At 36.0% G+C, this 16,482-nt stretch overlaps 1 protein-coding gene across 11 annotated transcripts in view; it reads right to left on the bottom strand.

Moving 5' to 3' along the window:
- Fam13a (family with sequence similarity 13 member A) overlaps nucleotides 1–16,482 on the bottom strand; it is a 362,563-nt gene that overhangs the window by 50,833 nt on the left and 295,248 nt on the right. For 10 of the 11 annotated variants that reach the window (XM_046459235.2, XM_046459236.2, XM_046459234.2 and 7 more), the window contains 3 exons: nucleotides 13,159–13,200; nucleotides 9,997–10,176; nucleotides 1,604–1,790 (listed from right to left, as the gene is read on the bottom strand). In XM_046459235.2, coding sequence (XP_046315191.1) covers nucleotides 1,604–1,790; nucleotides 9,997–10,176; nucleotides 13,159–13,200 — 409 coding nt within the window. The remainder of the gene's footprint in view (nucleotides 1–1,603; nucleotides 1,791–9,996; nucleotides 10,177–13,158; nucleotides 13,201–16,482) is intronic. The other variant, XM_046459240.2, reaches the window with a different exon arrangement.

Here is a 16,482-nt window from a genome sequence, read left to right as displayed (position 1 = left end):
ACTGAAAAACATTCTTTGCAAGCTATAAAGCCAAGCTTCAGACTTTTTAAAAAAAAATTTTTTTAAGTTGTAGATTGACACAATATCTTTATTTTTTTTTATGTGGTGCTAAGGATCGAACCCAGTGCCTCACATGTGCTAGGCAACTGCTCTACCACCGAACTACAACACTAGCGCCAAGCCTCAGACTTTTTAATCACCATAAATCTCTTTGGCAGATAAGCAAATCTTCGGCCAATTAAAGAGTTAACGGAGTTAGCATCATTTATTTTATCTAAAAATTTACTTTTTAGGGACTGAAGACATAGTTCAGTGGTAGTGCTTAGCATATGTGAGACCCAGGTTTAATCCCCACCAATCTCTCCCCACATACAACTATTTTTCTCCAAAAGAAAGAATTATATCATAAATGTTAAAACATAGTTAATGTGTAATGATTCCAAAATTTAAATTCTTGAACTCTGAGAACCATATCAGATATAATTTCAAAGCTGAAATTCTTTGAGAACTATATCAGACATAAGTCAGAGGATGAATATTCATGTCCATTTTAGTTTATCAGTTTATTTCTAGAAACAAAATATCAAGACATTTGGCTGGGGAGGGTAACATAAACATGTTTTCTCTTAGATTTGCATTTATGTATATTGTACTTAGGGGAATATTGAGAATATCTTCTGAGCACAGAAAACAATGGGAAAATAGGCAGCCTGAAGTTTTGCTAAATGTGCAAAAATCCAAACACAGAGCTAAAAATCCAGCCAGAGATAAAATAGACCAGAGAATGTGTCCATCAAACAATAAAAACGGGTTCTTCCCTTTTTTTTTTTTTTTTAAATTAGGGACTCCAATTCATGTTTTATCATAAAATTTATCTGCAGTTAATTTTTTGTTAATTGTTTTAAGCTAAAGGGAACTAGAAAGCATTTTGTCTCTTACTTTTCAGTGAATGAGATAAGACGATGGATATTAAACAGTTATACTGAATAAATATTGTTATTAACTGAACCATGTGTAAAAACTTATATATTAATGACATGAGTTTCAATTCTGAGGTAACTGTATGCAGGTGATTAATTTCTTTTTGTTTATCATTAATTTGGAAAAACATATATAGATTTAAAACTAAACTTCCAAACATGAAGAGATTTCTGAACACAAAGATAGTTGATTCTGCTTTCCTATGTATTTTTCTTTCACTTTGTTTTAAGTTCATTCATTAATTTTTTTTTTTGCATATTCACACAGACAAGAATAAACAGAATGGGGAAAATAGGAAAATGCTTTCTGAACAATTGTATTAAAAATAAAATGTAAAAACGCTCATAAAATGAGATGAAAATATAACATGGAAATCAGAGTGTGTGTTGTCTCTTATTACTTTGGCAGAATAACATATTGCTTACTCTAAATTTTTATATTTATTAAAGGGAAATACAAATGTATGTACTCAGTAGGTCTAAATCCTCTCTCAGAACTCATATTCTATGATTCTATAAAACTCAAGACTGAAATTACTTCCAACTTTTTATAAAGCAAGGAAAAGAGCTGTGATATTTCTTAACAGGCTACAAGTAAAAATTATGTAAAAATATTCACTTACCACAAGGCTGTCTTGATTTTCATGGAGCTCAGAAAGTTTTGAACTGGATTTTTGCCGTTTAGGTTTGCTTCTTTCTCCAATATAATCAGAGGTGTTCTCATGTAATTTTTCTACTTCCTGAGTATTCAAGATACACTCATCGAGGCTGTTGAAGCCAGAAGGAATATTTTCTTTGTTGATAAGTCCCCTTGAATTGAAGAAAAAGCAGCTTAATTTTATTTTAAAGAGTAAAGGAAGTATTTTGTAATACTGCCACTGAATCATATATACCAGATGTCTGAAGAATACCCAGAAACTTCAGTTTGCATCTTTGATCAAAATCTCACTAGAGATCACTCCTAAGGCTTCCTGGTTCCCCAATCACATTGAAATAAATTATTCCTACAGGCATTCCTAGTGGCAAGGGCTGTTTCTGCCACAACTTTTGTATTTTACTAAAAGTAATTTGTATTCAAATAGGCAGAACAATGCAAGTTTTTAATAAAATTTCCCATTATTCATGGTAGGTGTTAATATATATAATTTTTAATATTATAAATTAATACAATGTATGGGGGAAAATCAAAAGGAAATACAATGTCTTCTCTAGAGTGGGAATATTTTATTTTTATTTTAGAACGGGAATATTGATGTTCTCAAATAATAGACATTCTAGTAGAGTAAAAACACATTAATATTTAAATCTCACTGAATTAGATGATCTTGGTAGAAATCATATTTTAATAACTGCTGGGCTCGGTGGTGCACGCCTGTAATCCCAGTGGCTCAGGAGGCTGAGATGGGAGTATCACAAGTTGAAAGCCAGCCTTAGCAAAAGTGAGGCACTAAGCAACTCAGTGAGACCCTGTCTCTAAATAAAATACAAAACAGGGCTGGGGATGTGGCTCAGTGTCCGAGTGCCCCTGTGTTCAATCCCCAGTACCAAAAAATAAAAAAATAAAATAAAATAAAAATAAAAACTATGGCATACAAAGCATTTTAACTGAAATATAGATTTGTTACTTCCCTAAGACATAAGCTTGTTAGAATAGAAATGCTATAATTATAGAATTTAATATTCTCAAAATGTTTTAAAGTACTTTAAACATTCAGATGTTTTTACAAAATTAAATTTCTTAGAAAACCTTTTTTTTATTTTTGTAAATAAAAATGGAACAAATTAAACCATCAGCATAGCACCATGGCTTGGTAAGGAAGAAATGAATGAGATTTTATTCTCCCTCATAGTAAGACTGGGTTAATGTATCTAAAACTGTATCTTGAAATAAATTAATTAAAAAGTAAAAATAGATACCATATTTTACTGTTTTTTCAATCACATCTCAAAATGAAAGATAATATTAAATATTTATTCTGCAATCTAAATTCACATCCTTGGGCTATAATGGAGTCAAAATTATGAATTAAATACTATCATAATATTTTCAAAGTTATATTATCTTGGGTAATTTTTAGCCCTAATATTTAATTTAGTCTTATTTTTTTACAAGTCATCTCTCCTCTTCCTCCTCCTCCTCCTCCTCTTCCTTCTTTTTCTTCTTATTTGATAGTAGGTAGATTGAAACCAGGGGTGCTTTATTACCAAGCAAAATCCCCAGTTCCTTTTATTTTTTATTTATACTGGGGATTGAACCCAGGGTTACGCAACCACTGAGCCACATCCTCAGCCCTTTTATTTTTTATTTCAAGGCAGGGTCTTACTAAGTTACTAGGGCCTCACTAAGTTGCTGAGGTTGGCTTTGAACTTGAGATCCTCCTGCCTCAGCTTCCCAAGTTGTTGGAATTTCAGGCATGTGCCACCATGCCCAGCTCCTTTTTAATGGGGTCTGAAGTTTCTGAGGGTCTCAAAAAGATGATGATACTGGCCGCAAATTATATTATAGTCCTGCCTCAGCCTCCATAGTTTCTGGGATTATAGGTATGTACCACTGCAGCTGGTTTCTTTTCTACAACTCTTAATGTGGAAGTTATACATATTTTGCATAATTATGTAAAAGATTTATACACATCTATGAGAATTACCTAAGCATAAACTAATCAAAGACAGGAAGCAAAGCTTGCAGGAACTAACATGCAAGCACGCACACCTAAAGCTCACACCCCTCCTCTGCACAATGAGAGAGCACCTTTGGTATGAGTTTGGTCTTAAACTCAGAATCACTTGTTTACTACTTAAGTTCTGTCTTCTGATCACTCTTCATGTTTTTCCTAACTTCTGGGGTATGTGTCCAGTTATAATTTTTTCATAGTGGTCCTTTCACACTTGAAGGTTGTTACAATGGACTGCATTGTGTCCCCTCTCAATTCCTTTGTTGAGCTGACACCTATAATCCCAGTGACTTGGAAGGCTATGGCAAGAGGAACACAAATTTGAGGGCATCCTTAGTATTTAATGAGAACTCATTTCAAAATTTTAAAAAGGTTGGGTTAGGGCTGGGGAGACAGCTCAGTGGTAATGCACCCCTGGGTTCAATTTCCAGTACTACCAACAGAACAAAAGAATTTTATGTTGAAGTCCTAATACTCAATGTGACTATGTTGGGAGACAAGGTTTCTCAGAAAGTAATTATCGTCAAATGATGGGGGACCCTAAGCTAATATGAATGCTGTCTTCACATGCACAAGAAAAGACACCAGGAAAGCAGGTGCACAGGGAAGATGGCTATCTGCAAGCCAAGGAGAGAGCTCTTGCCAGAAACCAACCCTTCTGGTACCTTGATCTTGGTGTCCCAGGCTCCTGAACTGTGGGAAGTCAATGTCCATTGTATAAGCCATTCAATCTGTGTATTTTGTTACAGCAGCCCAAGTGGAGTAATATGAAAGCAAAAAATTATTTTAAAAAATCAAATGAGAGTTTATTTTATAATCTTTTGGGACAGTGTCTGCAATAAATCCTTTCAAAATAAATACATAAAAATCTGATAGTGCAGTTGTGCTTATTGTGGAAATCCTGTTCTCCCCAAAGCAAAGTCTTTGTGTTCATGTGCATCAATGTGTGTCAGCCATTGTGCCCATGTGGAGCATGCATACACCATTTCTTAGATTTGATGTGAACTTAGATCTTTGGGCTTCTCATTTTCATCACCTAGGTTTCACTTCCATTTTTTTTTCAGGGTTTCCTCCTCACTCCTACAGATATATGTAATATTCTAATACTACTAAACTATTGATTATCCTGCCCAATACAGCATTCTTTCTTTTTTACTTCATAGAATTTTAGATATACTTATACATTTAATTTATTTATAGCATTTGGCTTGGTTTTCTATTTCAATGTGTTTTGGAAGATTTAAACCATCTTCATTCAATTGATGCTTTGCTTTTTTGAAAAAAAAATTATTACGAATTTCTTCAAATATGCAAAGCAGAGGGATTATCACAAAAAACTTCCATTTACCCATCAACAAGATACTATAACATTTGTATTTACCTTGTAATGGCAGAATTTTTAAAATATATATAATTTTAGTTGTAGTTGGACACAATATCTTTATTTTATTTATTTTTATGTGGTGCTGAGGATCAAACCCAGTGCCTCACACATGCTAGACGAGCATTCTAACTCTGAGCCCCAGCCTCAGCCTTCAGAATTTTTAAATAAATAAATTAACTCAACCTTTATATATACAACAAATATGTTCCTTACAGTTTTATGTTTTTAGTGTAGCAAATAATATGAGTCTGGTTATATTTCCTTATGAATTTAGACAAAGAGCAAATCATTTGCACCAAAATAATTTTCATTATATTTTCTTTTGAAATATAATCATCATTGGCTTCAAGGATACTTTTTAACTGGCTGCAGTTCTAAGTTGTGAGAGGTAAACTGAATTTCTATTTTTTGAAATGGCTTTCAATCATTCCATAAGGCTAATAGTTTTGAATAGAAAATTACAAACTCTAGCTTAATCTTTCCTTATTTTTAAAAACAAATCCTGATGAAAAGCTTAGATAAATGAATCCATTATGTATAAACATATACTATGAATAACTCATTTACCATAAGCTATTTTTGACATTACAATTTGTATATTAATGACTCTCCTGGGGTTACTCAAGGGGACCTTCATGGTGGCATTTCAAAGTCATGAAAGGAGGAATCTGAGACCAAAGTGTAAATGCTGGATGAATCAGCCAAGTGGAAAGGTATTAAAAGCAAAAAGATGAATGAAAGGAAAGAATGGAGCTAAAGGGAACAAGATTCAGAACAAGAGCCTTGGGCCAAGGAAAGTGAGAGAAAGGATGAAAGAGAGGGGGCAAGAGGAAAGGACTATGGGTCTGGGTCAAAGCTGGGTCAGGGGCTGGCATGGTGGCACATGCCAGTAGTCCCAGAGATTTGTGAGGGTGAGGTGGAAGATGCAAGTTTAAGTGTAGCCTCAGCAACTTAGCAAGACATTGCATCAAATAAACAAATAAACAAATAAATAAATAAGGGCTCTGGGGAAAAGTATTTGAGCTAAATCCCTAGTCCCTCTCACCCCCAATACACAAAGCTGGGTTGGGCAAAATTGTAGCTCTGAGTCTTATAAATGAGCTTTGCTCCTTGAGGACCTGGGGAGCTGAAAGAAGGCATTGGAAGTGGGCTTGATGGTTAACTATTCACATTTGATATGACCTAGTGGGTTAGCTGGGATGGTTGGGCATTTCACGGTGACAAGGGTGATACAAATAAGGAGCACTGGAAAGGGACTTCTGCATGCCTAGTCCAAGGAAAATAGACTATGGTGGGACTGTTTGTAAGTTAGCTTGGTTATAGACAGTACCCCAATAGTATATAGATATCTATCCCCCAAGATTCTCTTATTCAGTGTTCAGTTGTGACTTAACCAGGACCAGGAGCCAAAATGATCAGTGGAGGAAAACCCAGAGAACAATTGAGGGTGGGGTTGGAGTTCTGTGGGAGTGGTCTGCAGATGATCAGCCTCTACCACTCTCCATCTCCTTTGGTTCCTCCAAGTTGCTAATTAAATACAATCCAGATAACTTCAGCAAAAAATGTCAGCCCATGGACTTGGGAAATTATATTTAAATTCAGACATATTTAAATGTCTCATATTTCTTGGCCCTGTCTGGCCCCTGCCCGTTTTTGACCTTATCCCCACTGTTCACCATCTGCTGCCACCAACCACCCACATCACCCTGTTCTTGCTATCAGCACACTACCACTTCCCACCCCTACTTGCTTTCCTTCTGTCCAAAGAGGGTGGAAAGCAAGATGTCATATACATGGAGGATATTTTAAAAATGCAAAGTGTTGCTACATACTATTCAGCAAAAAACAAGGCAGAGGGTAAGAACAGTGGTGAATGAATAATTCATACTTGCTGTATAATAAAACATAGGCAGAACACTAATTATATGCCTAACACTTTCTATAAAACTCAGTCAGTAGCCAATTTTAAATGCTATAGTTTTTCTATTTTCTAAGTGGAAGGTTACAAACACCCCTCGTATCCACCAGCTCTAAGACAAATGTTTTCTTTAAAAAAAGTACAGTATAAGTAACTGGTAAAGTTAATGGGTTTTTATCATTAATAATGCTTTATTTCTGAGATTACATTTGTTAATATAGATCTTAGCATCTCAATGCTATACTGCATGGAATTTATTTATCTTTTTGGTTTTCTTTAAGCCAATAGAAGTTTTTTTGTTTTGTTTTGTTTTGTTTTTGCCTAACAAATATTTTGATGAAGACTATGATTCAGGTGAAAAAAAAATGAGGGGAACTTAGGTTTTGTTTAGTTTTTGACTTTAGTAAGGAGTTCAAAACAGTAACTGTGATAAAAATAATCTTAGAACTTTCAGGGGGAATCTGAATATAAGTCTATTATCTGTGTAAAATTATTTTTCTCATGAATTTAAATTGTGAATATTAAATAATTTGAATGGTAGTTGTTCATCTGTATTTTACATTGAATCTTTTTTTTAAATTTTTTTCTCTTTATTTTTTAGTTGAGCAGATTTACTAACGTGCTTATTAACAGAATTTTATGCATCCCACCAAAACAAACATGCAGAAATAGTGTTCCTCCCATTTGAGTGCTTATAGTAACCAAAATAGATTTTCAAATCATTTTTTCTTGCTAGAGTCTGTAAACAAGTCAAGATGGCGCCTGGCATTTTGCAGAGGGAGTGGTTTGTGAAGTAACACCAGCGAGCCATTAAGTGTGGAGATTCCTGATTGGTTGACTGATGTATATAGTTTATGTTAATTAGATAAGCCATGTGGAATGTATAAATACCTCTGTTGTCCTACAATAAATGGCTCCTACTCCTGCTGTATGAATCTACACAAGTTGTTCGTCACCCGCCCCCCGCCCCCGTTATTTTGTTGCAGCTGGACTGCGGCATTTTCTTATAGTAATTACCCTAAAAAATCATCAATGTAAGTGCTGTGAAAAAGTAAAATTTGAGGGGGAAAAAACCTTTTTGCTTATTTACTATTAAAAGAAAGATTGATTCAAGTTATTAAAAAACTGAAGGAAATAGTTCCTTAATTTTGCTCAGTCATGGAAGTAACCATGAATTTAGCATCTCAGTGATTATCTGCCCAAGTTTTTGGAAGGTGGGGTGGGTGAGAATCACCCTCTGTTGGTCAGGAGTGGACCAGCCTGGGAGATTATGCTGCGAATCTAGGTTGCCCTTTGTGTAAGCAGCAGAAGTGATTTGTCTTAAGGGTATGAAAGAAGAACAGGACTTAGATAAAGCTTGGTAGAAGTGAAAGAAGGTTTCCTTGTTCCTGGTCAATATAGTCCATTTTATGTGCCAAAAGTGCTCACCAATAGTTCACTCTTGGACATTCAAGAGTGCTCATAGCCAGGCATGGTGGTGCATGCTGTACTCTCAGCAGCTAGGGAGGCTGAAGCAGAAGGATGATGAGTTCAAAGCCAGTCTTTGCAACTTAGTGGGGCTCTAAGCAACTAGTGAGAACCTGTCTCAAAATAAAATATAAAAAGGGCTGGGGATGTGGCTCAGTGGTTAAGTACCTCGGGGTTCAATCCCTGGTATCAAAACAAGAAGAAGAAAACCAGAGTGCTCATGCTAGGATCTCAAAGAACCCATGAGAAGTCTTCTTGGGATAGCATATATTTTTTTTTTTTAACCAGAAATTGATCCTTGGGATGCTCAACCACTGAGACATATCCTTATGCTTTTTATATTTTATTTAGAGACAGGGTCTCACTGAGTTGCTTAGCACCTTGCTGTTGCTGAGGCTGGCTTTGTACTCACAATCCTCCTGCCTCAGCCTCCTGAGCCGTTGGGATTATAGGCGTGTGCCACTGCGCCTGGAGCTTATCACTTTTTTTGTATAGTGAAGGCTTTGGAAATTGTGATCCTCATCCATCTTTTTAAAATGAGGTGATACTCAACTAAGAAAATAAAATATATGGGACATTTTCTTACGGTATATCCTAGTGCCCTAAGCCTTTGTTGTATTACTATTCTAAGAGTTCATCAGAATATTGACCCTTAAGACCCTGAAGATTTTGGTTGAAGTGGTAGAAGATGAAACAGAAAGAGGACAAGAGTGGTATTTCTTAGTAGAGAAAAATGGAGCTTTTTTGTGGCCATTTCTATCAGTCCTTCATAGGAAACGCTGGGAGATTTGACTTGAAATGATCTGTTCGTTTGTCATCCTGGGGGTCCTTTCTGTTCAGTCATCTTGACTCCTCCCTTTCTGCTTTTGGAGTCGACCCAGGTCCAGAAGTTCAATGGGCGACCTTGTGGGCATCCTCCATCTTTTGGGGGGCAGGTCCCAGGTTACCCCGGCCACTGCCTGTGTGCTTTACCTCTGCTCTATATCAATCCTTTAATGGAGATTAAAACTCCTTGTAATACCCTTCTGAAATGCGTACTGTGAGAATGCCTTAAAGTTAGTCATTAAAATTAGAAAGAAGTTCAGCTTTTTGTCTTTTGAGTTGACTTAAGCTCAATCTTTCTTACACTAAAGCATAACCAAAGTCAAACTATTTCAGTGAGATTCTTGTATTAATCAGGTCAATATCCTGGTTCATCTTCTGGTTAATAAACTAGTCTAACAATCAACTTAATGTTGACTAACGAGGAAATAAAAATGCCTCTGGACAGGCATATGTCCAGTTTCTCAGGATCTCTCTAAATAAGACATTCCAGAGGAAGATATGAAAATGAATTAAATCAGAGGTGGTTTCCCACAATGCACAGAACATCTAGAAGAAACAGGTATTTATTCAGTGCCTATGAATTTCTAAATGTGAACTAAGTTTAGAATGGTCAAAATGAAAACTTTGAAAGTGTTAACCTAAATACTGAAAAGGGAGAGGAGTGACTGGAATATAGCAACTCATTCAGCTGTGTGTCTTTAAAAGAAGAAGAGAAAACTCAAGCAAAAAGAAGCATCAGCGTCAACTTACTTATCTCTACAACAACGAACTTCATCCTGCTCCTTGGATTGGCGTCGTCGCTGTCTGGCGGAGCTGGAAGAAGATGCTGAACAGGTTCCAGATTCTGAGTCCTCTGAACTTTGACCTCCAGAGCTGTTAACATCAAAAAGATGCTGTTCCACAGCTGACCGAATGGTTCTCTCTAAGAGTCTGATTAAAAAAATATATATAATTACAATCAAGCAATCAAGTTTATCATTGATTTCTTTTAAAAACACATGCCTGTACTTTTGGAAACATCTTTTTCCAATGGAAGATCTTTCATACTTCATGAGTGAAGACAGAGTATGCATGACACTTGAATCAAACAATACTTGTAGCATGTACTTAAAAGAAAATCGAACAATTTCCAGCACTTTAATAACTGTGCTTCTCATTTTTAGGGTCTTGGATTATGATAATGCTCATGTCCAGCAACAATTATGAGTTATTCAGGAAATAAGTATCATTTAATATAAGGCAGAATGAGGAAAGATTTTTTTCCCTTGTAGAATAATTCTTTTGGATTTTATACCAGTTCTGCAGATGGTGATAATATGATTTATAAGGCAAACTGGCACAAATAATGTTAGGATACCTTTTATATATATTATATACTTAGAATCCTTTTAAGATAAAATTATACAGGGAACAACGATATTTGGAAAGAAAACAAACAAACCCAGCTCATAAGAACAATTACAGCTCATAAGACATAATCTTTCCTAACCTCTAATTGGATAAATTATGCTGTATAAAATTGAAGCTGCATTCATACAAACACCCTCCACAATATATTATTCAAGTTGGAAGGGTAGATTTACTTGTTTGACCTGGGAAAAACAGGTAAATACAAAAGGCTGAAAAGAAGGCACGAGTAGATATGAATGGTTATCATTTTTAAAGCTATAGAATCTTTCAATGTGTCTAAACATTCTTTTATAACCATGCTATTTAATTTTGAATAAGATGCCATGGAAAATTCTCAGCTTCTACTCCTTTGAAGCATGTTTTTCTTCACTTACAAAAGAATCACACAGATGTTTTTTAAGTGCTTAAACTTAGAAGAAACATTCTCTAAAATAAAATAGTATTTTGAGAATTTAAGATTTTCCAAATGTAGTTTTATAAAGGACTCATTTGTTTCATTCAACTTTTATTATGACTATTTTAAGACAGTGAGTAAGTAGAGTCTAAATTAATTTGGGCATTAGAACTATTTTACTTTATCTGTGTCCCAAATGACAGATTACCTAATGTGTTATGAAGGGATGTGAGTAAATTAATATGTACACACAGACCAATTTATAGTTTTCTAAACTGTATTAGACATATAAGTAGGAAAGGATTTTAGGAAACAAAAAGAGCAAGAACATGTCAATCTTGGTATAGTTTTGGGATTTCTTTAAAATTGATAGACCTGAGGGAAGTCAATCCTGCCCTTTGCTTGCTTCTTCACCCGAGAAGGAGGAGCATAAATCCAAATCCATCCCGTTAGGCCCCGATTCGTTCTAATTAATGCTTCTTCTAATTCTTCTCTCCTTCCCTATTATATCACATCCTTCCCACCTACCACACTTGATCCTTGCCAAGGAGGGACACTTCAAGAAGGCCTGCACGTGTCCCAGCAAGGAAAGAAGAGAATCTGGGTCCAGTGGCCATGCCTGTAATCCCTGTGCTTGGGAGGCTGAGGCAGGAGGATTTTGACTTCAAAGTCAGCTTCAGGAACTTAACTAAGTAACTCAGTGAGACTCTGTTTCTAAATAAAATATAAAAAAGGGCTGGGGATATAGCTCAATGATTAAGTACCCCTTGATTTAATTTCCAGTTAGAGGAGGAGGAGGGGGGGGGAGGAGATGTGAGGGGAAAGGTCTTTGAGCCAGGAGCCATTCATTCAGTCATTTGACAAACACTGCATTGGGTCCTAATAAATGCCACACACTATTCTTGGTGTTAGGGAGTTTGCAATGAACACAACAGGCAAGGTCTTATGTTGATGGAGCTTAAATTCTCATAAGGCAAGAGAGATAACAAATATAGCAATGTAATGTCAAATAGTGGAAAATTCTCTAAAACAAAGGTTGGAGAGTGAGGACAAGTAACCAGGGATTCCCAGATGAAATGACATTTGCACAAAAAGTGAATGATAAGAAAGTGCTGGCCAGAGAGAGAAACAGCCAGTGCAGAGACTCTTGGCAGATATAAGCTGGCCTACTCCAGCAACAGGTTGGGCGGCTGAAGCATACACAACAACGTGGTCAGAGGGACCCCAGAGCTAAAACCTGGAGTTAGGATTTGATCAAAGTGAAGTGGAGGCCCTTGGAGGAAACAGACATCCTTGGATATCAGGAATGGAGCACCACCTCTGTCCTGTGGAGAAAGACTTGCTGCCATCACTAATTTGCTTCATTTTTTTTTCATCCCTGTAAAAAAGGACTATAAAATTTTTGCAGTCAGAGCCCAAGGTTTACCTGACAATACACATCTAACTCTGCGCTTGGCATATCCCATACTCTCAGTAAATGGAGACACAATAAAATGAACATAGGAAGTAAATACATGGTTAATATTTCAACCTTTAACTACATTCTCTTAGGTGCCCCCAGAGCACCTAGGCTCCTTTGCAAATATGAATTGACCCTGACATTATTTTTCACAAAGTAAATAAAAAGTTGGTGGTTTGAAATGGTGGCATTCTCTAGTCGCACACAGGACCTTACACAGGAAGCACCGTAGTCCTCTCCTCTGCATTCAGGTGGCTTAAGAATCATCATATATGAATACACCACAGTGAATTCCACCTTTATGTACATCTATAAAGCACCAATTAAAAACAAATAAATAGAAGGAAGACCAGTAGAGGAAGGGGTTCAGGGGGAGGGAGGAAGGAAAGGAAAAGGAAAGTTCTGGGAATGAGATGGAGGAAACTATATTCCATGCATGTGTGATTATGTCAAAATGAACCCTACTGTATCACTATAATGCACCAATAAAAAATAAGCGGTACAAAAACCACTGGTTGTCTATCATTTTCATAGTTCAATACTGTACAAGTTTGAATTGCTTTTTTTCTGTTTAATAAATGGGAATGGGTAATTAAAAAAAAAACAAAACAAAAAACCAAAACACAAAAACTCAACCCAAATAACTTACTCTCCAGTTGTTGAAACACTGCTGACTTGGGACACATGAGCACTGTGGAGAAGAAGCAAAGAGAGAAGTCAGGTTAGATGAGGGGTCACAGACGGTAAGCCAAGTATCTGAAGGGGATCCCAGGCTGGAAGAATCAGCCAGGTTCTGAGTGACCCTTGCACTATGTTTAACCCTCCCTTGCCAGGTGCTCATTTTCTTGCATTTCTAGAAATAGAGAGGGCCCCAGTTGTCTTTTCCTCAACAGTGGCCTCTCGCCTTTTTAGACATGTCCACAGCAACAATTTCATAACAGATCTTGGAAAATGATCTTTTCACTCTCCCCTTAGTTCCAAAGTTCTGTTTTAGGGGCTTTTCATTTTCCTAAAATGTTAATGAAATTGTTACCAACTGCCTTCCTGAGACCTATCCCACAGATTTCCTGCTCTCCTAGGCCAAATCCATCTCCTCGGTCCCCAGGCCGGCAGATAGAAGCATCCATCATCTCAAACTCTGTAAGGTTCATCTTAACAGATGATTTATAATCTTTTTTGTTGAGCATTTATAAACTTTCTCTACATTCTCATTTTTCCAAAGATTGAATACTTTCAAAAGAGTTAAAAGTGGTCAACATAAAGCAGAGAGTAATAGAAGTATTCAATATGACTGACAGCTTCAGAACTTTCTCCCCCACGCAGGCCACATGCACATACCCACAGTGAGGGCTGAGGCCTGTGGCCATTTTAAAGGTATTCATACCATGAATTTCTTCCATTCTGCCCTATAGTGCTTCCAAATCAAGAACTGTGCTTTTTAAAAAGAGGTTAAATAAGAAGGTAGAAAACAAAACAAAACAAAAAACCCACAAAATGTTAGTTATGTTAAATGTCAATTTTACCTAGCAGTTCTCTCCCTTTTTCTTCCTTCCATCAATGCCATTAATGGTCAATATTGATAATTTTCTTTCAGCTACTCCTAATACCCTAATTTACACTGTATAATTTTCAACATATGAACATGTTGCTTTCGAATCATCTGTTAGTTTTTTCCTCCCATGTAAGTGTATAGCCTGTCTCTTTTAATTCAGAATCAAAGTGCCTCAAGGGATTATGATATTTTTCCTTTTCTTTCATCATACTCCCTAGCATGGCCACCACCTCACAGCAGGTACAGGACTCATTATCCCAGAGGTGATCAGCAAACACACATTGGCCACACAGAATTTTCTTTTGTTAAAACTGCAGCTCTTTGTTATGGTCGCCCATAGGAAAACCATGAAAACAAGCTACTGTGCAAAAGAACACTGATGTGAAGAATCATAAAGTAAACATGTAAAAAAATAAATAAAATGCCCTAAAACTTACTGAATACTTACTATGCTTCAGATTCTGTGCTAAGTTCTTTTTACATAGATTTCCTCAGGGTTTACAACAGCCCTATGAGGTAGATGTTATTGTTTTCTTTGTTATCAAAGAATTTCAAGAGATTGAGTAAGTTGGCCATAGAGCCAAGAAATAGATGAGCTAAAATTTGAACCAAGTAAGTTTTAGCTCAGCTGTTTAGCTCTTAATCACTATGCTACACTACACTGTGTTTTAATCCATTACTCACTAGAGAAAAAACTCACTGGAGTCATCTTTGTCTATGAAGACATGGAGATAGTATTTTATTTTGCTTTTAATCACAATAATTTCTCCTCTGCTTCATGATGGCTGTTATTCAGAATGGTTCCCAGGCTACATAACCAACAGTAAATCCTTTGCTGCTCTCTGTCCTCAGCTGGAACAGGCAGTCCCTGCTTTTGATGTTTTGTGGTTCACCCTCTGTAAATCCAACCCTGTATAATTAACTCTTATACTCCACTTCTCACTACAGTTACACAATCTTGGTTTTGGGAGCAGGGACCAATATTAATAATGACTCAGGGGGAAACCTAGAAGAGGAGAGGAATGTAGATTTGCTAGATGCTAAAAAACATTCCAAAGACATGTTGTTAGCCAGTTAGCCCCCCAAGCCATCCCAGAATGAAGAGATGTACTTCTCCTCCCTTTCACACATTTAAAAAAATCTTTTTCTTTTTTTATTGATTTAAAAAAAAAAACACGACCGCGGAATGCATTACAATTCTTATTACACATATAAACCACAATTTTCATATCTCTGTTTGTATATAAAGTATGTTGACACCCAATTCGTCACATATTTTTTTAAAGATTTTTTTTTGTAGTTGTAGATGGACAGAATGGCTTTATTTTATTTGTTTATTTTTACGTGGTGCTGAGGATCGAACCCAGTGCCTCACGCATGCTAGGCAAGTGCTCTGCCACTGAGCTACAGCCCCAGCCACCTTTTCACACATTTTTGACTTGTGCTTCTTTCCACATGAATATGTGTGTGTGTGTATACTGTATGTGTCTCTATATATGTAATACACGTGCATATATGTGCCTATGTATAGTATAAACACACATACATATATTTTGCCTTTATATACATATATATCTATATGTCAGAGGGATATAAAAATACATAAAAATGTTTATATGTGTGTACATGTATACATGCATACACACACACACACACACACACACACATTTGAGTTGCTGGGGATCAAACTCAGGGCCTCACATATGCTGGCCAAGTACTCTGTCTACCAATGAGCCACATTCCCAGCCAGGTTCTGCATTTTTAATAAATTCGCCAGTGATCCTGCTGTTGTGGGTTTTGTAGAAGACACCTTGAATAGCAAGACTTATATTCTTGCAAGTAAAATTCTTTAAAAGTATGATATGAAAAATTCATGCTAGCAGTAGTGAATAAAGTCAACACATTAAAATTTCCTTTACAGCTTAAAAGAAAAGTGATCTGAGCAATCTATATCAGTCATAAGAAGCCTTTCTCAAAATACAAAAGTAAATAAATAAATCAATAATAAAACCAAATAATTAAATCATATTCATTTTTTTAGCATATTTATTTTAGGTCAGATGTATAACCAATTTATATTTTTATGTTTTTAAATAGTACTTAAAATATAAATTGATGTTTTTAATAGTATTTTGGTATTTCCAGTTTATGTATTCCATTTTTTTTTTTTTTTTTTAGAAATTAAGAGAAGAGAACACTTTCCATTGGGAATCAGAAAAAGTTTTGGTCTTGGCTCTGCAGTTAATTGGCTGAAATCATAGTCAGGTTGTTGGTTAGCCTGGCTGCTTTGGGTTGGTTTCTTCATACAGAAAATGAAAGGCTAGGGAATCTCTGTGGTTTTTGTTTAGCTCTAAAAGTTTATAACACTATCTCAAATTCAAGTTTATTGTCCTAAAGTTTAGATCATTACAAAAGACTAAA

Source organism: Marmota monax, unplaced genomic scaffold (genome assembly GCF_021218885.2).
Source record: "Marmota monax isolate L192 unplaced genomic scaffold, Marmota_monax_Labrador192_F-V1.1 WCK01_AAM20220418_F8-fsc00002, whole genome shotgun sequence".
In the NCBI taxonomy this organism is placed as follows: Eukaryota; Metazoa; Chordata; class Mammalia; order Rodentia; family Sciuridae; genus Marmota; species Marmota monax.
The sequence above is the reverse complement of the archived record's forward strand: the minus strand, read 5'-3'. Positions and strand labels throughout refer to the sequence as shown.